Genomic DNA, 27,741 nt, shown 5'->3' with positions numbered 1-27,741 from the left:
CACCATAACATGGAAAATACATTAAAGATATTTTTCATGAGTTACCTTAATGTAGTATAAACACTACAATAAAAGATTGTAAAAAAACCTAAGTATTAAGTATAAACCAAACTAGGTAGAGGTTTCTAGGGCATTTCCTGTAAATAAATTAATTTGTAATTGAAAAAGTTTAAATATATCCAGAAAACTAGGGCATACTCACATCTTGTGAATCTTTCCTTGTCTCTCTCTGCAGCAGCACTTAAAGTCGTTCCATCCATCCTATGACAGTAGAAGGAAACACGCATCCTACTTTGTGTCATATTTTTAAGAAAGATTTTAATTGTCTGCAGTTTTTAAGATTCACCTTAACATTTCAGCATCTAATAGATGATTTGGGATTTTAATCTCTAGTATTTAGTGCTAAGCATTTCACTCATTTTTACAATAATGTTTCCCTTTCCCCTTGCCTCTGAACCTTACCTCTAGTCATCAAGTGCCTTCAAATTAGGATACGCTGTACAAGAATGAGTTAAAAACCAAAAGAATGTTACTTTTTAAAGCACTTTTAAAATCATCCACTTCTCTAAGATATTTTCCCAACCTTTTTGTAAGTGCCCAACCACTTTCACTTTCCACTTTTCCCTCTCCAAAGACAAAAGTGTGATCTAGTCATCTCAGATGTGTATCATAAATTTTTTATTTCATATATACATTCTTAACAAAGCAAAGCCAAATGCTTTTGTTTTCCCATATTTCAGTGAGCTCTAAGTACAAATTAACTGTTATAAGATCACCACTAAGTTCCAAATCCACCCAAACAGATATGCATATTAGAGGGCTTTACTCTTAAAAGTACAAAATTATTTTAATTACACTACACGCTCCCCCTGTTTTGAAGTATTAATCACACCTATTTACACTTTGCCCATTTAACACCTATGCAACAAGATGCAAATTAGACCATTCAAACATTTCTATTAAGTTCAGTTCCTTCCAACACACTAAACGAGGTTACAAGACCCTTTTCTTGTGCTTCGAGTTGCACTGAGCAGTATAGAACTGGATAAGGAGAATAAACCACGTCGATTACCCAAAGACTAAATATGAAGTATTACTTCCCAAGTTACAAAAATACACAACTTCTGATGAAATCTGCTAGTTAATATACATTTACTCCAGGATATGAATACAAATAACTTTTATTTTTAAAAAAAAAAAAAAGCTAATAATACAATAGGCATGTCTGAGACCTAGAGTTGTGTTAAAACCACTACCGTGTACTGTAGGCATCATTTAGGAACTATACAAATCTGTATTTCTAAAAGGTAATATCACTATTCTCCAGCATAAAAGTTATTACATGAGTTAAGTTCTATGTCGTGGTTTGTTAATTCAAGTTGAGCCACTTACACCAAACAAAAAGACCAGAAACATTATGATCCAGTAGCTTCAAAAACAAAGAGCTGCTTCTTCCAGGTAGTTTTGATGCAAATCAGACCAATAGGTGTATGCAAATCCCTAGTATTTACAGTCAAAATACAGTATCACTCTACAATTTTCTTATAAAACAGTAGGTAAGGTGTTGATGTAGATGACGATGTCGGAGAAAGAGAATTCAGAAAGTCCTTTTCTTCTGTAACCTTCACTTCAGAATCATCAAAAAGCAACCACTTTCCTTCATACTCTTTCAGGCTCTGCAGTACGTACAGAGCTTTGTTTTCTAGTCCACTGGAAGCAACGCCATTTTGCTCGCTGTGTTCTGTGCCGCACTCCGCGTTCCCGTTAGTACTGCTAGACTCGGGATTTCTGTTTTCAGTAACTACGTTGAGAAACTTCTCAGGGTTAGCTGGTTTGTTGTTGTACAGGTCACAGTCAGACTTGCTCTTCTGCCCCCCAAGAAGTCCGACAGCTTCCATATTCTTTTTGTTCAGAACTTTACCCGGCTGTGCATTTCCATTGACTCTAAAAGAGACTTCACCATCGTCGTAGTCTTCAGCAACAGTTCTCGCCTCCTCCTCATTCAGTGGTTCTGGTTTAATCATTTCGTACATTTGGTCAGTGATGAAGTTTCCCTTATCTAACTCTAGGCTATTAAGATCTGTAATTTTGACAGAAGCTGTGTAGTGTCCACTGCTAATTGTAATGCCGCTGTGCATTACCACTGCAAATAATCCATAGGTGTCATTGGTCGGCTTTGTGCTCCATTCTTCTAGTGACAGTTTGAGAGGCGTCAATAAGGGAGTGTTTATCTTGGATAATCCACCATAGCAATCAAACCTTTAGAAGAAAGATAAAGTTAAGACCTCTTGCCACAACAGCTCACAATAAATACTGCTTTAAGTGGCCCATATATCGTATCTATATTCTTTTCCTTCTGTTAAAAAGACATGGGTGATCTGAATGTGAGAAGTTGCTCACTTTTCAACTTGCTTATCATGAGCATCTCTCCCAGGCACCCCTGTTCAGTAAAGACGTTTTTACGAGCATGTATAATGTTACATCTTACAGCCTAGTAACTATGTATTTTAATTATTTAAGAGATTCCCCTTTTCTAAAGTGTCAACTAAATTAAGTTTTAAATAGTGACGATAAAAGGAGTTAACTTAATTGTTCAGTTATCATTTGTGCATTTATCCATGAATACTTGCACTTCCTCCCAGACACTATCCTGCATTTCAAATTAAAACAAAACAAAACAAAACTCTTCAACACCCAAGGTTGAAGTAAGGGTTGAGGTTTTTTTTTTTCCCAAAGCTTTCAAAGAGTAATTTACTAAATAAAGGAATACAAATTTATTTTACATTCAAGTAGCTTTAATGTCACTCAGAAAAACTGAGCAAGTAATTTTTCTCAGATCTTAGTGCACTGTAGTATACTGCCAATGGTTATCTAAGGATGAGTAAGTTACTAACACTTTCTTATTACTAGGGATTCTTCCTTAACTATGCTATGTTATTCAGCTTTTTAAAAGAATTATCTAGCTGATTTACTTTGGAAAAGCATCTAGTATTCCATAAATATTTAGCATTTTGTTCATAGTGCACAAATTTACAATAAGAAAAGTTTTAAGTCCTTTCATTACAATAAGGTAAAGGACTCTAAAGAGTTTGAAAAGAAAGTAAGTGTTGGGACTTCTACATTATTGTGTATTAACCTCCTTGAATTACTCTGATCTTACATGATTTACATATTACATCAGCCCAGTTTAATTAACCCCTTTATTTAACGATATGTTATGATGTCCTAATAGATTTCAGTGATGATTCAGTCTTGCTCAACTGTTAAGGTGTTGTAGTGAAAAAATACAGGGGAATGTAGACAAACCCTGTAAAACTTATGTTCCAAAGCACTAACTACTATTATTCAACTTGCATTTTATCATAAGGAAGAATAACTATCTTTAATCCAAGGCAATTGTAGATATTGCGTAACAGTATAAGCCTAATTGCAGTAACAGAGTATTACTTTTGTTTTACTGGGTTTAGTTTTGATTCTGCTGCGCTTCTAAGCATTTCGCTAATGTTCACAGCCATAACCCTTATAAACATAAATACATTTACACACACACAGCTGTCCTCAGTCACTCAAGTCTAACTAATTGAAATCTCATTTTAGACCTAGCCTTACCATAAACATTTGAGTACACCAAAAGAAACACAAAAGAGCATATCATCAGAAATAATAAAACTTAAATCTTCTGAAAATCCCTATTATTAGTAGCCAGAAATAGAGATATTCAGAAGAGAGTCAAGAAACAGAGAAACTGCTTGCTGATACTCTAGATCAGAAATCCAGTTCCACTCAAGCACACTGTGACAATCATATTAACATAAAACATTAAAAAACAGGCTCTACCTTTCTTCTGAATGAGATCCAGCATCAGAAAGATTTGGAGAGGAGGAAATAAGAGAGGAAATCTTTTCCTATTAGCTTTTTGTTCTTCTTAATGATAAGAATCTGAAGACAGAAAAATTGCATGCCAAATACTCTGCCTCCTCTGACTGATGCACAGTAGTTCATACACAACAAGGTTGATTTCTGCAACTACATCTTTTGAGGCCATAAATTAGTGGAACTTTACCCACTGTACTGAATTAATACCTCAAGTTATTATAGACCCTTAAAGACTTAACCTATTTTGCTGCAACACTTTTAACACATAAACATGTGAAATAAAGATTACCAGCGGCATAAGCCCTGCTGCCACTAATGAGCAGATGTGACTGTAACAAAATGTAAAGTAAGCCTTTAAAAAAAAATTTTTTTTTTAAAAATCACCTGCTCTTACCTGATACCATTTCACAAGACAAAAAAAAATCTAATTTTCTGACCAATTGTTAAATTTATATAGTGAAAATGCTTAATTAGATATTACCAGTTACACATTTCTTCTTAATAGCTTCCCAGTCTGAGCACACATGGCCTAGCATTTTTTTTCCCCCCCACACACACTTGCCAAAGAGAATTACTCATCCCCAGGCAAGCAGATTTTCACACTGGCTGCTTTATTTAGAAAGCCAAACACTTTGCAAGCCAGCATCTAGAAAAGATGAAGCAAATCCCTACTAACTGTAAATATTTACATTACCGTTCCCCTCTGCGTCATTTCTCTTCATTTACTGAAAACTCAGTAGAGCACAACTAAGAAGTAGATAAGATTTCAAAATTTTTATGGGAGCTAAGAGAAGTTGCATGAAGATTCCTAGTTTAAAAATCTTAGTTTAAGGCCAGCAAAATAGTCTGTTATTACTTTTAGGGCAAACCATTGCCATCTTGTCTATGGAGAGAGTAGTTTTACAATAAATATTACAAGTTTACGTAAGTCACTGGGGGGAAGCTTCATCAAAGCTCATTGTTCAAAAACCACCATAAGAGTGACTCTGGATACTATGGAGTAAGCCAGTGCTTTGGTTTACTAGCCTTGGCTCTTCCTCACTTGATTTGCAGCTGTGCTTTATTACTCCAGATCAAGCTGTTTAGAAATTACATGGTTTTGTCCAAGATAAAATGTCCAAGCCAAAAACTGGGAAACAATCTTCTAAGCAGTTTCAGCTTCATCACTGACTCCAGTTCTACATCTGATTTTTCCGCTCTTAATTCCTTAATCTCTGGCTGCTAGCACTTGGCAGAAAATGTATGACATGATTCAGAGGACACATGAGGAACACCACAAGAGACTGGATTCAGTCTGACCCGGATATAGGTCTGAGTATTTTGGAGCAAGGACCTGAAGATTGCCAGGACAGAAGAAGAGGTAAGTGATTCAGGAGACGGCTGGTTAACCTGCAAGCTGCAAGTACTTCTTCATAGCAACAAAAAAGTAGCAAATGTAGGAGCAAACTGAAGACAATATTCAGGTTTCCTTTCAGGTGGCCATCTCAGGTTGTATTTTTTTTGAATAGCCTACAATCATACCAGGATACCATCTCACATCAAGGGCTACTCAACAATAGCATTACGATTTTTAAAAAGCGTGCAACTTTTTCTATCCCTTGTTGTGACAGTCAAATTATTACATAGAACAATGAAAAAGACAATTTTCTATGTTATGGTGCTAGGCTTGTATGAAGAGATGTTAGCCGACATTACAGAGGAAGTTTCCTTTCCACTTTCTCAGTAGACACTAGATACTCCTAAAAACAAATACTAAAAACAGGCAGAGCGAGAACTGTAGTTTTAACAATCTTAGCAAAATACCCGTAAAAGTATCTTAATAGAATCCTCGACAAGAGTTATTTTACAAATCTGATTTATACTGACCAGTTATCAGCACTTGTTTATAGAGCGTCCTCTGACAAGTCATCTGTCAACTTACATTTTGTATCTGTATAGTGCCAAAGGTCCTGTACACTTCCAGTTCTAAAATATATTGGTGACACAACTGAATTCCACGGAAGACTTCATGCGTTAGCTGGCAAGGTGGCTCTGAAAGTCTAAAGCCAACCAACAGGGAAATGCAAACCACAGGGAACCGGGTGGATAAAAAGGCCAAACTAGTTTGTGCCTGAATAACTTACTGTACATCACAAAGCAGCTCAGTGTTAAGTCTCAGAACTACACCTAGCCATCAGGTTATAAAACACAGGCTGCAGCAGAGCAGTGCGTTTGGCTCTCTGGAACAGATGCCAGCTAGGGGGATGCTGAAACCAACACAAGGTTATCTTCTTTTGCTGCATCTGGCAAAGTTAATGCAGATAGCGAAAGTTATGTTTTAGTGAATACCAGGGGAAGCTGAAAATACAGGCCAAGTCTGCAAACGTTACTAAAATGGTATGCTTACTCTCAAAAACGCACTTAATGGCATAACAATTTTCTGAAAGATCTGGGGTAATATTTTATAGTTAGTTAACGAGGAGTTTTTCCTGATGAAGCCGTCTGTCATTTTTCATTATTTGAATCTCAGTGGAGAAATAGTGTTTACTGCAAAATGCTGTGCATAAAGCGTCATGGCATTGTTTCATTTGTGTAGACTACTGTAGTAGGGACAGGAGGGTTTTTCTGGTTATTTTTTTTTCCTCCCTTCCCAAAGGAAATCCCTAAATTCCTAAGTATGAAAAAAAGGTAAAGAACACTCTCATAAGAATAATCTCTTTCAAAAAATCAGGATTCCTACAGTATATAACATCAAACTGATTGCTCAGCAGTTACACATCAATGACATTGATATTACTGTATTTTAAAGGATTTCTCTACTGTATGTTAGATCTTTAAAATGTTTATCTCCTGAATTTTTTTCCCAAATTTTACTACTCATGTTCAGTTAGAGACCAAAGTACTACTAGCTGTGACCATAAAATTCAGTTTTGTTCTCACTACTTGTTCTGCTAAAGTACTTAAACCTGCCTCTAAACTCACACAGACAGGTGATATTAAAGGTAAAGTTTTAAGAAACATCAGGGTATCGGGCTGTTGTAAAAATATACATAGAACAATTTTTGTTAAGAAGTCTCATGAAAGTATATTCTCCTGGAGATAATTTCTGCCACTACTTGTAACAATAGAAAGCCTTTATGAAATTAGGGGCCACGTCCCACTGATTTCAGTTAATTTCAATCTAGAAATCTGCTTTTGCTTTTGGAAAAGTTACAAAACATTTTCATCTCTTCTGGTAAGACTTCCCTTCCAACAGCGCACCGTTTCGTAATATAGTCAATCTGCATACTCACTCTAAGCCACTAGCAGCAAAGCACTTCAAATGAATTGTTATAACTTCAGGCATTTTATCGAATAAAAGGCTGCGTTCTGCTTCTGTGTAATGATGGCAGTTTTCGCAGAAATATTTATCCTCTCCCACAATCCTTTCCACTGACGCAAACTGTGAAATTGCCCATTTAAGAGTCTTCATTTCTGTTTTTGGCTCTGGAGAAACTATAAAAGAGAATCATCACATTCACAGATACGCCATTATTTACATTTCCAATGCATCCCACCAGAATAACAACAAAACAAAATACGTCAACTTAAGACATGTTCAAAACCTACTGTCAACACTGTAAAGAACACTCAGTATGTATGAAACAGAAGTTGTACTCAAATTTTTGAATCATTTCAGGAAGTGATGAAAATATCACTTAACAGGTATTATTACTTAAAATCTACGGTTTTCCCAAAGCTTGTCTCCGGATCGCATGTACTAATTCTGCTGCCATGTCTGGAATTGGGTGCATGTATTTGAGACCAGAATTTCACTCATTAAGGCAAACTTCCAAAATAACCAGAAAGTTCCCTTTCACTTTCTACATTTTGCCTCCCCCGACAGCTTCACACTGCTGAGGACAAGATGACCTACACTGTCGGGAGCGTTTTACATATGAACACCACCACTCACACTTTACTCCGAAGTCCTTCAGCAAAACAGGGAAGGCAAAAATAGTAATAGCTGCTCCAAATTAAGTCCATGGGAACTAAAATTAATTTATTTAAAGCTCTAGATTTCAAAATGTATTGATGCCGTGCTTACTTTTGAAAATAGCTAAAAACTACGTATAGATCACAAAAATTTGTGAAAGATACCAGAGGATTAACGTTTACAAACATAAAACACACTATTAAGGTAACGACAGTCTAAAATCCGGAAAAAATAATTTTTTACAGTAAATTAACAAAAAGAAGCTGGTTTCTCCTTTACTTTATTTTTGAGAAAAAATGCAGATGTTTCTTATAAAACGATGAAAAAGCAGAAGAATTTCTCATCCAGGAAGAAAGGGAAGACCCAAATCAAAGAAAATACCTATTTATAAGCAGGAAAACATGTACGTAAGTGAAGGACCGTAAGCAGTCCATGTTATGCATTAAGATCTGAAACAATGTTAATACTGCGGGGATCCGTCTGCATTATCAGCGCTGTGTTTCCAAAGTCTAAAGTTAATCAGGACAAGACGTAACAAACAGCCTCTAATTTTAACCAGCGCAAGCAGGAGCAGTGTTCCTTGATAACTACAGCACTGTCCTTCCTCAATGGCTGGCTGAAGCACAAACATAGATAGCAACCCCTTCCGATAATTACTTACTTTCAGAACTCTCTTCAGTTTTAGAAAGTTCATCTTCTTGCACTGGAACGCTGATGTCCTGAAAATCTTCTCTTCTTTCAGTAAAGCACTCGCACTCCAAGCATCTTGTTCTCAGTACTAACTGGCCCTGGAACAGTTTCTCCACTAGTTCAAAAACAGCCAGCTCTGTACCTAGAGAAAGTATATGCCAGATCACTTATCAAAATGCATTTTATTCAAAAGACATTTCAGAACCTGGCTATCCTTCTTGGAAAATCACTGTGTTACAGGCGTGGCCTCTTAGGGATTCCAGATAGGAATAAAAAAAATAAAAAAAAAAATTTAAAAAAGCTGCTTATCACATGCAATTTTCACAGTATCATCTACTTGTAACCAAACAGGGAGCCTCTTTCTCTTGGCCCTCAAACTTTAATTTCTGTTTTAAGATCAGGTTCTTGTTTCATACGTGAAGTGTGACAGTGTCACATTCTGGAAAATTTGCGTTTGTCATCAATGCACTGCCTTCTGAGTATGGACTGTCAGCCTCCTCAAGGAACATCACACTTGTGTTTTTGTGACTGGCTTCTATTTATTCTCAGTCCTCTCCTCCAATACTTTCTAAACTTGTTGGCCAATTTTAGTGAAATCTGCCGAAGAAATGCAGATCTCAAAAGATTCTGCATTCCTTCAAATTTTTATAAAAATTGGTAGCTGGATCAGAAAGAAAATTCCAAATTAGTAAGTACTGAATTCATACCGAGGCCCTTCCCTCAACGGGTGTCTTGCTTCATTTACACGAAGAAAATCCGTACCTGCCAGCGAATTAGTATATATAGTACCTCCGTGTCCTTCCTAGTTATTGGGAAGGCTGGAAATATGGAAGGACTAAAGAACAGGGAGGGAAGGAGAGGATATTGTTTGTACAGACTTAGGACACAAAGCCATAGCCAATGGGGTTTGATTCTGTTTGCTCCTGGCAGTAACCTTCCTTTACGTCTTGAATTCACTTGCTATTTCTATGGATAACAAAAATTAGTGATAATACAAGCCTGGTAATATATGTTTTGTTTGTTTTTGGTTTTTTTTAGATTGTACAATGATTACACAATGTTAGAGAAATACCTCTTAAGGTCTAAGCTAAACAGGTCAAGTTATAACAAAAATTACAAACGTGTATAAAAATAAATTCCCTTTCATAAAAATCTTTTCGATTCCTGAAAATGTAATTTTGTATTTAGAGAGCTCTGCCGGCTATGCAGTCTGAAGGCTGACTTCCCACGCATAGTAATCTCTTAATCATACCAATTTTAAGCCCATACACTTGTTCACCAACCTTCCTTTTTTGGTTCTTTTTCAGTTCCTTTTTCATTATGGCTTTCCACAGGAGATGCTGGTTCCTGGTATTCTTCTTTAACATTGTTACCGTTTTCACACTTGACAGACGGCTCTTCAAGCTCACAGTCATCGTATTCTTTCCCGGGGTCTTTGGATCCCAAGTTTGTAGTTAACTTTCCTAGACTATAAAATTTAGACAGAATACTAGGCTGTTTGCATGAAGATTTTAACCAGTTTAATCTAAGCCGTGACTTCTTCTGTGTTGGCTTTGCACTCTCATTTTCACTGGAACACTTGGCAATGGCATCGGTCTGATTTTCTAGCTTTTCTCCTGTTGCTTTCCTCTTTGACCTGGTTTGTCTTTGATTTTCTTCTGCTGCAATCTGCTCTTTTGATACTTTGGATTTTTTCTTTGCGTTGCCACCCTCAGCATCGCTTTTTCTTTTCCCATTTCCTTTGAGTAGCTTGTCTTCAGCTGTCTCTCCAACGTGGGTACTTGGTACATTATCCTCCTCCTCAGCAGGGTTGCCAGTTCCATTGCTCTCAGTATTAAGTTTTTCCTCCGGTTTAGCTGTAGGCTCTTCCACGGGCAGTTTGTTCAATTCTTCCTTCTTCAGTAGCTGACATGTTTCTTGAATGTTACCCAGGATACACTGCAGAACTTCCTGGGCATCATGCTGCAAGTAGCCTTCATACATAGGGTTGAGCTCTCTATTAAAAGTAAAGGAGCAAAGCAACGAAGACTAGTTATTCTTTGCTAACTGGCTAACGTGATTTGAGATTCAAATTAGGGAGTTTAGATATAAAAGCAGGGGAGGATCCTCTCCAGGCCTAGAGAGAAGTCCCCTCTGTCATGGAAGGTAGCTACAGCCTTGCGCATTTAAACGCACATTCAATTACAACCCTGTAGCGGTCCTCCTCAGGTCAAGGAGAATACTTACATACGTAAGGCTAAGTACTGTTTTAAATCCACATCTGGATTTAAATTGTATTATCACAAAATGAAAATTTACTTCCAAATTTATGATACCATAGGGCTAACAATAAACACGATGAACTTACTTCCTATGATGCTGCCCCAAATTTAAGACCATCTACCTCCCGCAAGCCTCTTAATGCTGTGCTCTACTGTACAATGTCCTCAAAACTTCAAGTGAAAATTCTGACAATGTGTTTTAAGATAATTTGTACCTAAGGGTATTTAGTAGCCTTCGTGGCTGAGTAGCAAGTTCATCTGTGTATTTTTCTGGATTTAAGAGAAAGCTGGCTTGAAGCTGCTCAACTGAAAGAATCAATGAGTGCAAACTGCAGATTAGTTCATAACTTGCCAGTGGATCTTCTTTACAATTTCCCTGCAATAACAATATAAAAAGAATAAAAATATTTGCAGTTTCGCCTGTAACAAGTTAAAACTTTTTCTCTCCTGCCCTCACTTAGTTTTCTAACAGACATTTGACAGATTGTTTTTCTCTGCTATGGGAAGCACGTAAGTTTCAGACAACATATTGCTCTTTTGCCCATAGAAAACAAATATAAAAGCCAGAGTAGCCAGTACTTTAAAAACCCAAACCATCTTTGCGCAAACTCCGATTTCCATCCACTCAAAGTACTGTATCATAATGTCAGAAACATGGTGAGGTATCTTCTCGAATTTCTTCTGTTAAACTTAAGACTTGTGCTTACAAGTTTACCGACACTCTGAACACTCAAGTTTGAACACAAGTTCAAAACAACTCAAATGTTATCTTTATCTGAAATAGCACTGTAGAAAACAATACTGCAAAACTCCTGGCAAACAGAAGGAGTGACAGTTAGTTTTCATTACACTCCTGGCACACAGCCTCGCTTGCAAAATCAGAAGTAAAGGAATGTGTAGCGAGATATGTTACCTTCTCTGCTTTTTGCTCTCCTTCATCCTTCAAAGATTCTTTCTTCTTTGAAATGATATTATATAAATGTTTCACTCCAGTTTTAAAACCAGGACAAAAATATAATACCTGAAAGCACCCGTTTAAAACAAGAGAATAATTGGTAAAGTAAGAAGTTACTCAACATACATATCCACATTTACGATCAAACTAGCTTTGCATCTCCCAAGGCTGCTGCACACCACGCAAAGATGCAGGATTATTCATAGCAGGGAGGTGCCCAGAGTATGTAAACTGAAAAATGACCCAACCAAGGCAACCTACGGTGCACACGTTTCCTGCAGTATCATCTTTTTTTCCCCCACTGTAATCAGATTCCCTTCATACTACATCCAGACATCTATGTCCTATCAAACTGCGAATCTCATCCACTTGTGCTTAACTAAAAGCAAATCATCTTTTTGAGGCCCCTGATCATGAGCTTACCTGAAGTACGCTGTTAAGGTAACAAGTGTTACCCAGATTGTTCAAGCCCACAAAAGGCAACATGTTGTCTTTTTTCTCACAGCTAACAAGCGAGGGAGGCTGTGGTGCAGGAACAACCTGATCACTATTAAGCAGAGAAAACAGTGCGTAAGAGGCAATTTTTGAAAATTACTCCTTTTGGTATGCATGCACATCCCCCTCCCGGCCATCTATCATCTCAGAGCTATCTTACAGAATTAATGCCCAATATACACAGATCAAAATCACGTCAAAGCGTTTCTGAGAATCTCCGTATGGCTACTCTGGGCACTCAAATACAGACTGCTCAACTGTAACACTTCTCTTCAGCAACCTACACAAAACCAGACAGGTTTACAAGAAGCAGGCAAATCTGCTGTTAGTTCCAATACGTATTTTACGAAAAATATCAGGAGACCGATTTAAGGAACCAAAAAAGTTCTCCTTCAAATACTTTTGTATGGTCTTTGTTCATTCCTAAGGCAGCGCTAAGAAAAATGTCCCTAGCACATATTTTCTATTACTGTCCCCTGCTCCAGATTCACATCACTTCATTTCCGGATGCAAACCAAAAGGATAAAAACAGAAAAAAACCCCAAAAACAAACCAACCAAGAAAAACCGAACCAATGTACCTGGTACATTATACACAGTGATAACGCACCGTACTGACACAACAGAACCAAACCTTAAAGTCTCCAACACATTTGTAATTGACCATGATTAAGCAATTTCTCCCATTTAAATTTCCTCACTAGCTGCAATGAAATGAGTTGACAGATCTGCTCAGGGCTTGAAACACCCTAACGAACGACTGTAAGCAGCACAATAGATTCTTTTACTTGCAGCAGAAATAACCTCTAAAACGCAATATTTTTTTATTAAAACTCATTTTGCAAAACCGTACATTTTACTATAATTTCGACGATTCGGCATCAGAATAACCACCTTGTTTTAACTTCAAATAAGCTAACTTCCTCAAGTTATTACAAAGTTTGTGCCAGCCAGCTAAACATCCACAGTACGGCAAACTTGTTTCCTTAGAAGCAAACAAGTTATAGAAACCCATTGTGGGGAACGGCGAGCTCAGCTTGACTAACTTGGCTTAAGGGTTTACTCAGCGCGCGTTGAAGCGCGTACTTCTGCGAGAATATACAAGTTAAACGAGCGGAGGGAGCAGCGTGGTTCATCCATTACACCAAACGCAACTCTCGTTCCGCCACCGGGCGACTTTCGCGATACAACCAGCAACGCTTATTCGGCGCGAAACTCTTACGCACATCTCGGAGCCTCTGAATTCTGAACTCTTTTGCTCATTTTCCTGGGACTCCGTGAAATCCAGCGCCCTCTTCGCCTCCTTTTTCTGGAAGAGCTTCAGCGAAAGCCGGTTCTTCTTCGAGGGGCTCCCTCTCGCAGGCCCGGTGCTGTCACTCGGTAAAACCCCGGGCATCTTTCCTGGCGGGCAAGCGACCGGGAGAAGCGGCCGGCCCGGCCGGGAAGCTGCGCTCGCCGCTCACACCTGCCACAAAAACACACAAAAAACACCGCACGAGTCGCCATTTACTTTCGGTCCGCGAAGCGCCCGCAGCACACCGCGGCCCCGGAGACACCCCCCCCCCCCCGCCTCCGCCGCCCTCACGCTCCCGCCCGACTGTGAGGGACGGAGCGGCGGCGGCACCCGGCCCGGCCCGGCCCCCCCCCGCCCCCGGGGAGCGGGCCCGCGGCCCCGCGGGGAGCGGCCGGCGGCCGCGGCGGAGCCGCCTCCCCTCACCGCTACATGTCGGCGCGGCGCGGCCCGCCGCCGCCGCCCGCCGGTTGCCATGGAGACCGCGGGGCGCCCCGGCGCCGCTCTACCCCACACCACGGGAAACTTGGCGCGTTTTCCGCGCCGCCAGGACCCGCGCCCTCACCCCCTCCTCCCGCCCAGGCGTTCGCGGACGCCCTCTCAAACGCCGGAACGCAAGACGCCGCCGGCGACCGCCGGGAACGAAGGGCCATAGCGACCGCAGGACGGTCTGTAGCCCACCGACTTCCGCCGGTCGAACGACGCTTCTCTACGGGCCCGCCGGGCAGCGCCGGCGCCGCGAATCCGCCGCCGCCGCCGTCAGGCAATGCGTCGGGCAGCCCGCGGGGTCCTGGCTGGGCGCGCGCGGGCGCTGCTAACGGCCTGGCCAAAGGGCTCGGGCTGGCGAGGGGAGGAGGGGGGGGGAAGGCGAGGGGAGGGGAGGCGGCTGGGCTGAACCATTCCGCCGAGACACCCCCCCACACACCCCCTCTCCTTCAGGCGGTGGACTGGTCCCGCTCTAGCCCCGCCCCGCCCCTCCCCGCCTCCGCCAATCACAGCGAGAGGCGCGCGGCCCATGGCGGCGCCGTTCGAGCGGGGCCTGAGGTAACGGCCGGGGCGGGAGCTCGGTGCCCCCGGTCGCCATCGCCGCCCCGTAACCGGCCGAACCTCGGCCGGCCGACACAGCTCAACCGGAGCCGGGCGGCTGAGGGCGGAAAAGCAAAAGCGTCTAAACGGGGCCGGTGCGGCCTGCGGGGTCCCTCAGGCCGCAGCCCCGTCGGCCAGCGAGGCCCGTGGGCTGTGTGTGTGTGTGGGGGGGGCTGTTAGGGCTGGAAAAAATCCTGGTGTAGGGATCGGTACGCTCGCGAAAGGTGGCGTGTGGAAAAATGTTGTAGGTTATTCCATTCTGCTCTTTAAACTGGGCCCTACAGAGAACTGGCTCCCTGACGGGACGGTACCAGAAGGTCAGCGGAAACCTTTATGTATAAACAATGTCCAAGTGACTCGGGCTGACGATGGTTGGGAGTAAATATGTTTGTTGTATTGCCACATATGTGTGGCAGCTATAGACTCATCACACGGTTTACAAAGGCCCTTTTCCACAGAAAAGCTAAGACTTTTTTTTTTTTTTTCCCCGCCAGGCTAACGATACGTTTTTGTTTTAAAGAAAAAAATCTTTGACAGTCAAACTAATGAGAGGTTGTAAAATACATCTTGTTACCTCTGGAGATGTATCAAAGTAAAGTTCAGGCCTGTGTGGTCCCATCGGTTGATGCTTTCTATGCTTAACCTAAAGAGAAGTGCACCTTCATTTTTTCAATAAAGAGAATGAAATATTTTAAATCTAATGTCAGTCTTGCAACAAAGCGAACATCTGCGGAACACACAATCGTTCTGTTCGTGATGAAAAGCCTCAATAATTAGTTTGTGGCTTCACTTGATGTGAATTACGAGGTCTCATCTTTACATACACGATGGCTTCCATATTTCACAAATTCATCTGGCTCTGAAAATTGCTCTTTGTTTGCTCCATATAAGGTCGTACATTTTTCACAGCTCTCCTCTGGCAGGACTTGGACAGTGGGAGATGGGAGAAGCATGATGGAGGCGTTGCTGTAGTAAATATTCCTTATGAAACACGAGTTGGCTACTTTATACACTGTGATGCTGTGTAATTTAATATTGCCCCACAAGGTCAGAAACCTTTCAAAGATTCATCTTTTATCTTGAGAACTAAGGAACTCCATGCAGCAGTCACGCTTTTTAAGCACTGGTGTTAACAGTTGCATTAAAAGAAAAGCCTGTTAAGCTAGAACACAGTTGTTTATTGCAGTTACATCCGTGACTCCACTGGAAAACTTTTGTAAAAGTTTTCTAAGTTACTCGGTAAGGTATTTCATAGGATTAGTCTCATAACTGACTTTAGGCCATGGCCAGACCTAGGCCTTAGCATCCCTTGGGCAGAGTTACCCTAAATTTGAGCACTCTTAGTACAGAGCTGAAGGACCGCAGCACAAACTCCTGCTGCCTTCCCCGAGCGTGGCACTGTGCTGTCTGCTAATACTAAAGCAAACTGGACCGCCACGAAATCACACATGGTTGCCGCAGATGCACACCGTTTTTCAAAAGGTATTAGCACTGATATTCCCTTGTCCACATCTGTGGGTGTTTTACTCCCCTCTCTACAGGCAGTTCCCTCATGACTCATGTATGCTTTTTTTTTTGTATATTTCCTGTACAGCAATGTATAACTTTGCCATTTGCTGAGTAAAATATGTTAGTGCTAGAACAAAATCAGAAGCCTAGCGTTTAGTCTAAACTGTTTTTAAAGCAATTTTATTTTTAAGAGTTCTTTGCAATCTTTTACATGTTTTTTTACGTTGCTACATGAATTAACGATTACTGCAGATCAATATCCCTAAATATACAGATGAACTATGGCAGAAATTATATATGCTCCTACAGTCATATACTTCCTTACTACACATATTTCGCTTTCTCTTACAGGGTGAAATATCCTCATATACCTGCGCACATGCAGGCCCATCACCCAAGGAGCCAAGGTTCAGATTCTCAAGGGATATATTGACCTAAAGATCTATTTACTTGGCTGGTGGGATTTACAGAGCTCTGAAGTGGGCTCGATAACTGAGCTCCCATTGAAAGTCACTGGATTTCCTGACTGGAGTTCTGCAGTATGACACTTAGCTCCACTTAGCAAACGTTGCCTTCAGTTCACTGTGTTAACTAAGCAAGCAGAGGGTTAAAAGTTGATGAAGAATTTAGTGACGTTAGATGTTGCACATACTAAGAAAACCAAATATGTACACAATGGCTAGGATCAGGATGACCGTCCTTGAAGTTGTCAGAAGCGACGAGTTACAGAACTTCTAATCAGGAGTTGGCTATCCTTGAAGGAGGAACATCCTGGAAAATATGTCAACTATACATACTCTAACTATCATGTTTATACTTAATTTTGGATAGTTAGCTAAACTGCGTCCTTAAGCGAATTACCCTCATTATAATACTAAAAATCACACGCACTGGGCAGGAGACCCCAGCCCAGGCAGAGACCCTTACCCATAGAGCATGTGTAGTAAGAATAAAGATTGTGTAACCATATGCAAATTACTAACCAGTCGGTATTAGAGGGAAGTCTGTGGAAACCTACTAACTGGTAACAATGCACATAAAAGGAACTCCGGAGAATACCGAGGTGTGCTAGCTTTGTGGAGTTAGCACCTAGCAGCCAAACTTGCGCAATTTTGTAATAAACAATAGCTCGTCTCTGTGTGTGAGATTGGCTCATTGCACACCGGGTACCGAAACCCACTTTTGGGACAACAACTGCAGTTAATAGACCCTCAGGACTACAGAGGTTCTTTTGTATGAGACGAGGAGTATGTGTAAGGAAGAAGTCTTACCCAGGTGGGTGGTGCTGAGAAGTCATGTAAGTAAGTGCTGGGTTGCTTAGTGATGTGTTTCATTAGATCTGCTTCACGCTGCCAGTTTGAGTGGCCGGCTGAGGAGTCGCCTCACCGAGAGCTGGAAGGTGCCGGGCAATCAAGATCATGGTGGCAACAGAGTGGTGTAATAAGACAGGATGAAATCTCTTAAGTGTTTGGACCTTGAATCAATAACAGACTGGAATAAACTCCAAGGGCAGGAGTCCAGTTGCTCCAGGTAGGCTCGTGTTTGATGTGGCAGCGCGTCCTGACAGATCTCAAGTCAAATGGCATGACTAAGGCCATTTATTACTTACTGGTATTGCATTTCAATAGAAGTCCACCCTGTCAAGTGCGTGGTTTTCTATCTGCTTTAACAAACATGATAAAAGACTGTTTATGTCCAAGGATTTTACGATCTGAGAATCTAACTCCACATGTACAAACGTTAGGTAAGCTTCTGGTATACTTGTGCCTAGGAACACCATCAGTGACTGCAAGGCCCAGCTTCGGGTTTAAAGTTAGGCTTGTGAACGTTTACAGGCTCATGGTTTAACTCTCAGGTGCAGTAACTGAGTGAAAGAGGGAAGGGAGACGTTAGCAGAAGGTATTTTTGCAGAGACTGGAAGTCTACACAGCTTTTCACGTGGTAGTTATGGGGCTTTGTTCTGTGCATTACATTTTATTTGGCTAATGAAGTAGTCAGCTCAGTTTTAATAGGTATAATGATTATTTTAATCAACAAATGTATCTGTCATCTGCCACACAACCAATACATCAAGTGAGTACAAGACAGTAAAGTACCTCTTGGAATACTTAGCCAGCACATGTTTGGAACAAACTTTACCTGCTCTTTTTTCCACAGCATGGGATCTATTTCCAAATGCTGCCGTTCAAAGAGGCTTCTGTGTCATCCTGTGACAAGTCTCGTGCAGCCCAGTAGATCTCAGTGTCAGGTCTTCTTCCTGAATGTGTTTTACTTTTTCTACTGGTAATTCCATCTGATTATGTATAACCCTTATCCTGCTCCAAATAATTTCTCTCCCTTAAGAGACTCACAAATTGCTTCCTAATTCCCCATCATCATTATTTTGACCAAACCATACATACTTCATTTTTTTATCTTTACTTGTAAATTAGTTCTCTCTGGCTTCTAAAGACAAAGTCAATATAATTATAAGAGACATTGTGGTTGAGTGATCTTTAAGTTTTCCCCTCTGTCACCTGTATGGAAAACTGCTCAGAATATGCAGAGCATGATATTTTTTTTAACTAAATTTTATATTAATTGAAGCATTAATTGCTGTTGATTTTGGTGTACTTAATTTTAATTCTGTGCCATCAAATGGTGGTTTTGAGGTCAGTGCAGTTACAGCATTTTAGAATTTGGTCCTTTAATCTTGTCCTATTTTTTTTTTTTTTAACCATTGAAAAGGACAGGGGAATTTTCAGATGGTTCTTGAGTAGAAATCAGCAAGATGAAGAGAAGTGATGTCAAGGAGATGAGGTTGGTTGGGTGGGAAGCCACAAGACAAGAAATCGAGGACACAGCAGAGATGGGCTGTCCACATCGGGTAATCAGACCGACTTTCTAATACAGGTGGCAGCAAGACTCGAGCTGCCTTTGGAGTGTAAGAACTAGAACAGGAGAAGTCAGGATTCATTCCTGGTATTTACTGTGCATTCCTGGAGGCAATTTCAAGTCAAGTGACACAAGGTAATGTTTGGAGCATGAAATGAGGCCTTATAATTTGCTCATTTTAACAAACCCTCCTAGGAGACCTGCTTTGTTAATGGGTGGGGTGAAATCTTAGCTGCAGTTCCATCAGCTGATTGGTTTTTTAAATTTGGTAGTGCAGTCACACCTCTGCCTTTGCTTCCTTGCACAGATATACGTGCATACATCAACTGTAATTACAGTCCAGGTAATCATTGTATCTGAAGGTTTACGGCACACAAATCTCTCCAGGCAACGTCACCACTTGGCATACCCAGGACAGCTTGTTTAGCCGATTTGTGACTTAGCATTAAAAAATACCAGTGAAGCCGTGACTTATTTTTAGAGAGCAAATACAGGAGAAGCAGAAGCTCCCCTCACTGGGAAACCCCTGCACCCACCAGCCCGACACGGTGCCGTGCTGCCCAAAAGGCACCCGCACAGCTCCGTCTCCAAACCAGCCATCCGACGGCCTCCCTTCCCACCCAGAGAACTACAGGAGAGAACCCTCAGCTTAGCGAAATCTCCTCTTTACCAACATTTCACCCTCTCAAATTTTTATGCACCCTCTTAAAATATGGCTCCTTGTCACTAGTTAATGCGGGGGAATTTTTCCAGCAGGAAAATGTTCTGTTTAAATGTAAGGAAACGAGGATTATTTTTTTTTTCTGTATCTCACCAAAAATAGAGCAACACCTAATTAAATATTTATGGCGGCTTAGCACGCCTAATAAAGGAACTGTTGTCTAGAAGCCTCCCAAGCTTCGGCTTCTTGCAGTAAAGGAGTGTTTCAAATACAGGCCAAAGAGGGAGCAGGTGCAAGAGGCAGTAATTGCATACATACAGTCCTGAGACACTCAAACATGCAAGATTAAATTATGTCTAATACTATAGACTTCACAGCCATATGTTATAAAAATAGCTGCACTGGGAAACCAGAAATCTCCACAGACACAGCCAAAAATAACCATATGAAATGCGTGGAAAGAGCAGATTCCCCAGAGGTGGGATTTCTGGACTCTTGGAGGAAGTCTCCGGTACAGAGCACTATCCCCTGCAGGAAAAAACCTCCACAACCTCTAGCTGTTGCTGAATCACATAAATTATAGCAACTTGCAAACCCTGCAGCCATATCAGTGACGGGCCTATAAATCTGTCAGGGTTCCTGTATTGTCAGAATTATTCTGCGACTTTTGTGAACATTGTGCAAATTGTATGCAGACAATGTGCTCTTTCAGCAGGCTCGGCTCACCCAGGGACCTCCGCGCAGGGAGGTCTGCAGCCTGCGCTGGGCTCTCTGCTGTTCACGTTAGCAAAACCTGTTTCGGTCCTGAGGAATACGATTCTCGGTCAAACACCCTACAGCAGGAAAGGTAAGAAACCATTCACAAAGATGAGAATACTGACTATCGAATGTCAGAAGGACTGGCTTCAGGTAGAAGGAATAGAAATGAATATTTAGGGCTCTTATTGTTCGGTGATCCACAGTTCGTGCAAGCTCTGCCCCCTCTCACAACCAGAAACACAGGAACAAATTGTCCGACTCACTTTACTACAGTGGAAAGGAAATCTGACTCTTCCCACGGCAAACAGCCTGGGACCGTCACAACCCCCAAACTATTCCTACTTGACGAGCTACATCTGCTTTCAGAGGCTCTCAAATCATTTCACGACCCATTATTAACGTCAATACTGTTGTGTCGGTGCATGTGGGAACAATCTGGCCACTGTAGAACTCCAGTCCCTTTGAGAGCGGGACCTCTCCAGGGCTTTGCCTGGATTCTAACAACTCAACAGGACGAGTTTGTGCAATTTGACGTCAGACCGAGGGGGTGAGGCAGAAGCAGAGCTACTGTCTCATATCAGGGGTGGGATCTTCTTCACAGCATCTTGCTGATGTGGGTCGTAGAGCAGCTCCTTCCCACCCGGGAGGGACTCGGGGAGTTACAGCAGCTCCAGTCTCTGCCATGTAAAACCTAGCCCAAAAGCGTGATCTGTGTGACCATCTGTTGTCTAAAAAGCTTTAGATTAGGCATCCATAAAGATACAGAGTTCAGGAAAAGGAGGAAACAACAAATTAGAAATTGCTATGCTTCTGTAAACTCCATGGTAAAGCCTGCAATGAGCTCCTCTTCGTTTCGGCTTCCAAAAGGCAAGTGTCAGCTTCGAGGCCTGAGCCACAAGCCATGAGCTGGTCCATGCACACACGATGATGTGCTCCTCTGTGCAGGAGAGTTTAGCGGTTTTGAGATCAAGATGTATAGCTCCTGACACCGCAGGCAGTATGCAGCTTAGCTCTCATTTATCTCTCTCTTAACGCAGGAGAAAACACAGTTGGATGTGATCTACGAACTTCCTGGAGCTACACATGCATCTATTATACCTAAGAAAATAACAGTAATTGCACCCATAATGTGGAGATAAAGTTGATAATTATATAAATGCGTCGTTCTGTACACTGAGAACCTGCCAAGACGAGACGGTTCTGCGGCTGGGTCTGAAACAGAACATTTCTCCTCAAATCTCTTTGAAAGCTAAGTTCTGTACTGCAGAAAAAAAAGTGATGTTCTGTAAGTGGTCCCATTGCATCGTTAGGGGTGTTTTCCCCACCTTTTGCCTGTGTATGCATATTTTCTTTCACAACTCACAGCCTGCTGCTCCGTTTAATGTAACATATGGATCCACAGCTTCGCCGGTAGCAGAGGCAGTGCAGTTTTCCATTATGGGCTGGAATTCAAATGAGAAGCCAGGTGCTACATTGCAAGCCCTAATTAAAATATAATTTTCTGTTCTTCGGTCAGAATAACATCTCACAGAACTGTAACTCACTGCTGGAAGCAGGGACAGGAGGAAACGCAACCTGCGCATTCTTGCACCATCTGCTGGTAGCATCTCGATTGACAGACATACCTAGAACAGATTTTAGAATTCCTCTCAAACCTGGAGGGATACATCCACATCTAGAGGCATGAGACCACTGTTATAAAGAGTCAAGATTCAGGGGAGGGCTTGTATTAAAAAAAAAAAAAATCATACTACAAACTGTCGGTTCTCCATAGCAGAGCCAGCCATTTCTGCCAGGTTTTTAAGGAATTACATAGCAAGGCCCCCGTGACCCCAACGTAGCCGCATCAAGAAGGGAACTGCGGAGCCTTTTGTGTCCCTGCAGGGCAGGACAGCCCAGCCTCCACCAGCTGCTGCTGGAGTCCGCAGGAGCCAGCGCAGCCGAAGAAGAGGTCTAGCCTCTCCGGCCCCGTCACTTGCTGTGGTCAAGTGTCTCATCGCCCTCCGGGCAAAGCCTTTGGTGCGGACGGGTCTGTGCCGGCCCCGTAGCAGCGTTGTGCCAGGTCTTGTCCCCACCACAGAGCCATTCCCTCCGAAACTGCTGAAATCCCTGCGGGAAACTCGCAGCTAAAGAGTGGGATCCAGTGATGCTTGTCAGGCTACTTGCCCATCCCAGAGACTTAATATATATTCAGATTAAACAGAGCGCTTTGTTACTGTCAAAGACGTCATAATGAGAGTGAAGTGAATGAATCACTCCAGTAAAAGCAAAACTTTATTAAAGTGGGTATGATGTGTAGGAATAGACCGGTGCCTCCTTTCTGCTCCATCCCCTAGTACAAGAAGGGGCTGTAAGTAGACCACAAGAGTGTGGTGTCAAAGAAAACGAATGTCTCCTGGTGCAGCCTGCAGTCAGTCTGCTGAGTTCACAGCTGCAAGAAAACACAACTTTAAATGCCCTTTCTTGGCTTTTCAAGAGGGTTGGCAGTTTTTTAGCAAGTGACATTTTTATCCGTGGGAGCCCTGTGAAGCCAAGGGGTCACATTTTACCCTTCATCCTAGAGGATGGAGCTGCAGGAGTCTGGGGAAGTGCTCTTCTCTAGGTGCAGCTCCTTGGGAGTATTACAGATAAATAATCTCTGAGCGCTAAACCACTACTGAAGCACAGAAACTCCCAGCATGGTGAGTCAGTGCGAGCTAGTCAGACCATCGCTTGGACCAGAGTGACAGACCCCGTGTGACTGAAAATCCAGAAAACCAAAGCTGAGGCAGAGAACGGCTGAGCATCTCTCTGTTACACGTGTGTGTGTGTTCTCTCTCCTATGAAGAGCTTCATCACAGTAAGCCCAGGGTCACGAACGCACACGTGCCCGCTCGCTGGGTAGCTGTCACGCTCAGCTGCCATCACCGACACGGGCACACCAGCCCGCGCTGCCGTCAGGCTGGGTGAGGATGTGTGACCAGAGCAGGTCTGGCCCGCGCCGCGATGCCGAGCCCTGCCGGAGCGCTCGCCGCCTCCTTCGTCCAGAAATCAGAGCTGCAGCTCATCACCCTGCAATCCTGTATTGCTTTCCGCTAAAATCAAAATATTCCGTGTTCCTGGCACGTGGTAAAAGCCAGCGCCCAAGACACAGGGACGAGGTGCTGAACGAAGGCGCTCGTCTTTATTGTGACCTTACTTTCAGTAAGTATGGCAGGAAAACAGCTGCTCTTTAAGAGACACGTAAAGAGCAGCCAGTCGGCAATACGTACAGCACGTAGGGATATACGCCCTGTGTGTGTTGCAGAGCAGCGCCGAACAGAGCTCTCGTCCTCTCTGGGTAACCCTCTCGTTTGGGCAACCTGTTGGTACGTGGGCATGGAGAGCTGTGCAGGCCAGTTTAGTCTGTCTCTCACCAAGCTGCCCTGCAGACTTACCCTTTGTCATGATACAAGCTCCCGCACAAGCCCCGTGCTAGCTAAATCCATGTTCTGCGTAGTATATTTCTTCCACCCTCTTTTTAGTGCACAAACGTATGAAGTGCAATCATACCCTGATAGATAAGCAGTAATCGGAGACTGGGATGACTGATAGAAAACAGGAACAGAAAATACAGCAACGAAAGAAGATTTATGGAAAAAATATAATTGTACTTTACAAGATATATGTTTAACTGAAATAAGAATTTCCCTTTCTTTAAGTGGATTTGGAGTCTATAAATGGATGTCTGAATTCCAGCTATGGCTGCAGCAGTGCTGACTCCGCTATAAGCAATAGCATTTCTTGTTTGTGCTTGCGAAGACACGGCAATTTCTTTTAGGCAACACCACTGTAGCAAATTGATTTGACAGGCAAGCTCACATGGTTTGATGTGAACATGGCAAGACTGATCCATGAGTCATAAGAAAATGAAGCGTTTTCCGTACCTGTTTGGAGGTCGCTGGATGTGCGCAGCCCAGGACAGCACGGGGCTGGCAGCTTTTGAATGAGCACGAGGTTGGCTCCTGGAGCCTGTATCTTCTCCTCCCGGACACAGAGGTCACATCTACCCTCCACAGTTTTTCCTGCCTGCATCCAGCTGTCTGGGGTGCGTAGGGAAGCACAAGCGCTTGGTTTGGTGCCTGAAAGAGGTTGCGCAGTTAGGGAAACATATCGGGTGTTTTTAAGTGTTAAGATAATTATGGCACGGTCCATAAAATCATCCCAAATTGAGCTGCTTCGTTAGGTTGCTGCTTGTATTCCTGTAGCACCCCAATACTTGCAGAAACGCTTTGTCCCATTGACACTGCTGACCAAAAAGTGACCGTGGAAGGCCATAGCCATGCCAGCCACGTGTGGGTGGATGGGCCAGGATTTTAGCATTCGTAGACCATACAAGGCAGCTCCTGTGAGCACAGTAAAGGGGGAGCAGTTTGCAGAGAGTCTACAAAAATGGATGTTGGCACAAGCGTAACATCGTATAGAACAATAGCGATATTGTACAGCGTTTCCAAAAGGACTCGATCACATCAGCGCCTGGCCCCGTCCCTACAGGCTCTGAACACGACATCAACTTTGTCTTCCTCCCAGCACGGGGCAGGAGCCTCATCCTGCTCCTGTCTCTCTGCACTGGGAAGCTGCAGGGAGAAACCCCACTGCATAGCAGGTGAGGGCAGCGTCTCCGGCAGGAATTCATCCCACCACCGGAGAGAAACTTGCTTCCCCAGGGAGTACCTTCAGCATCCAAACCGCCATCTACCCTCAGAGGGATTACAGCCAACTAGGACGATCCGGGCCCTGTCTTAAAAAATACACGTAAGAAAAGCTAATTCAGGTGGTGAAAGACTGTAGGAAACCACATTCTTCTTCTTGTTCTTTTCCCCTCGTACATTGACCTTTGAAAAAGAGACTACTTTAAATCCGAACTGGTGGCAACCCTTGGGCGGGATCTGACTCGCAGCGTTTCGGGCAGCAGGGCTGACCCCTTGCCGTGGAATTTCACCTAGTAATTTCTGCGGCAGAAAGAAATCCTCCGAGCGGGGTGTTTGGCTTCAGAAGTAAATTGAAGTGCCTGTGGCTTGACAAACATTCTGAAAGCGCTTAATGACTCACAACCTCGCCTAAGAATAGCTGAACTTTGCAAGACCGAAATACATAGCGGAGAATACGGCCTCTGACACTGCCTGAGTGTGGAGCTGAAGGATGTGGTGGGAGAAAGGGAGGGAGAGGCTGTGGCTGCACCGTGGCTGCATTCCTGCCATCCCCTCCCAGTTCCTGGCAAGCTGCATCTCGGAGGCTTCTTCAGCCGTCGTGCGCAATAGCCACCTTGGAGCTCTCCTCGACAAATTCGCCTAATCCGTTTTTAAACAATTAATCATGTTGCATTTATAGACACAGCAAAGTACTTCTTGTTTATCCTGGTTGTTTGAAAGTGCTGTTATTGTCTCGGATTAAAGAGGGGGTCACAGAAGTTTTATGCATATACATGTTACACTTCTCAGCACCCAACATTGCATAGAAGAGAGATTCTTTGTCTTCAAGTTATCGAGCAAGTAAAACCTCAGTGACTGAAAAGGGGAACTGATTTTGATTCTGTTTGCTCAAAAGTAGGTTTTTTGGTAGTTGTTGCTTGCTTTTCTGGCGCACGCTTTCAGAATTGTGTGCTCTGAACTGCCACCGCTTTACTTCTTACCCCCCCCACGCACACTTCTTAGTGCTTTAATCTAACCCCAGGGAAAACAGAACAAAACACAAGTTCAGCTGAATGTCTGCAACCACAAGAGCTTCCTGTAGGTGCCTGAAGTTTCAGTTGCAAAAGCTTCGTCGTTGTCGTTAAGGCTCAGGGATCGTCACGACTTTGGGGATGAGCCTAAGGGATGGGTAGTGGTTTGCTGCAGCGTCCCAGGAGCAGCAGGAGAGTTGCTGTGCCTCAAAGGCCACGACTGCACATCAAAGTAGGTTTGTTGTTCAGGAAAGGGAGAGGAAAATTATGTAGGAATCATCTCCGCCTCCACCAGGCAGCGATGCCAGAAAAAAAATATCTTTCTGATATCATGGTCCCTCTCTTTTGGGCCCTGCCAAAATAACCTGAGCAGCAGGGGCAGGGGTTGTCCTCACGACACGAAGCCCGAAGGCTCCCCTTAAGACATGCTTCTCCTTTGACTCTTTGACGTGCTGTTAAAATCGTCAGGACATGTCTTCCTCTTGACCTTGTCTGTGCAGAGCTCCAGTCACTCCTGAGCTGGGTAACGGGAGATTTTATCCCTCCTTGTTTTACCAGGAGCCTGGGCGCTGCGAGGAGGGCTCTGGGCTCGCCTGGCAGCCGGGCAGTGGCCGGACCCCAACCCTGAGATTCCCTCCGATGACGTGGGATCCCCTGGGGCTGAGCCCAGGCGTGACCCCGCACCGCGCTGCGCCTCGGGGTGCCCGCTCCAGACCCGCACACTCCCGCGGTCCGAGTTCCCTCGCCCCGGCCACCCACAGACCCATCCGAGCCGGGCTCTGGCAACCGCGCCGCTCCGCTCACAGCCCCCGTGTTTATCCGCCTGGAGACGGAAACCCAAGAGGTGCAAATTGCAGCGTCGGTGGGATCACGGGAACCTGAAGACTCTGCTCTGATGTACAGCATTTCCCACCCAGATTTGAAAGGTATTTGGGCTCCTCCCGTAGGAAGGGTGAATGACGGCGGGCATTCTTCGTCCCCGGGGGATGCTGAGTTCACAGCCCGACTGGAGGCCACGCAGCTGCCCCCAGCATTGCTGGAGCCGCTGCTCTCCCACGCTCCAGAACAGCCGGGAGCAGGGCTGGGCTTTGCCTCTATGTCTCAAGACAAACCAAATCAAAAGCTTCACCTAAAGCTGAAGGTACTATTGCAGGTCACTAAAGTACTGATTTCTGCCCGTCCCCAGAGCCTAGAAAGGAACTGGCATTGCAGCGATTTGCTGCGACTGGGTAGGTGATGAGCGTGTAAATCACACGGGGTTAGGCACACGAGGAGGCTCCAAACCTAAAATTCAGATTGCATTTGCTTTACGTTTTCCACGCGATCCCATTAAGGCACGAGGGACCGATGTAAACCGGACCGCGTTGAAGGGCTGAGCCGGGGAACAGCTGGTGCAAATACAGTACAAGTTCTGCAGCCGTGGCCCGTCCCCGCAGATTTCCCCTTCCCGCCGCTCTTGATCTGCATCTGTGCAAACAGGATGAGCTAGAAAAGTATAAATAAAGCATTAAAAAGACAGAGCCAGCACAATACCGCAGTCATAAGAAAAGAAAAAAAAAAAAAAAAAACCAAGAAAAGAAAAGAAGAAAAAAACCCAGAAAAAAACCCAAACAAAAACCCCTCCACCGAACAAAAAATGGATTTCTGGCC

At 43.3% G+C, this 27,741-nt stretch overlaps 1 protein-coding gene across 3 annotated transcripts; it reads right to left on the bottom strand.

Annotated features, from left to right (window-relative positions):
* Nucleotides 1–661: 661 nt before the first annotated feature.
* Nucleotides 662–14,236, bottom strand: USP1 (ubiquitin specific peptidase 1). Of its 3 annotated transcripts, none has more exons than XM_030031845.2 (9): nucleotides 14,088–14,236; nucleotides 13,458–13,696; nucleotides 12,161–12,284; nucleotides 11,696–11,803; nucleotides 10,998–11,158; nucleotides 9,805–10,517; nucleotides 8,493–8,663; nucleotides 7,149–7,350; nucleotides 662–2,259 (listed from the first exon to the last, which is right to left on the bottom strand). In XM_030031845.2, the coding sequence occupies exons 2-9, from the start codon at nucleotides 13,625–13,627 to the stop codon at nucleotides 1,527–1,529; spliced, it is 2,382 nt and encodes a 793-aa protein (XP_029887705.1). In that variant the 5' UTR covers nucleotides 13,628–13,696; nucleotides 14,088–14,236; the 3' UTR covers nucleotides 662–1,526. The 3 variants fall into 3 exon arrangements, with proteins under 3 accessions (XP_029887705.1, XP_029887704.1, XP_029887706.1); XM_030031844.2 differs by lacking the exon at nucleotides 14,088–14,236 and adding an exon at nucleotides 13,949–14,079; XM_030031846.2 differs by lacking the exon at nucleotides 14,088–14,236 and adding an exon at nucleotides 13,990–14,005.
* Nucleotides 14,237–27,741: the final 13,505 nt, after the last annotated feature.

This window comes from Aquila chrysaetos, chromosome 12, assembly GCF_900496995.4.
Source record: "Aquila chrysaetos chrysaetos chromosome 12, bAquChr1.4, whole genome shotgun sequence".
NCBI lineage: Eukaryota > Metazoa > Chordata > Aves > Accipitriformes > Accipitridae > Aquila > Aquila chrysaetos.
This window is presented reverse-complemented; position numbering and strand designations above follow the sequence as displayed.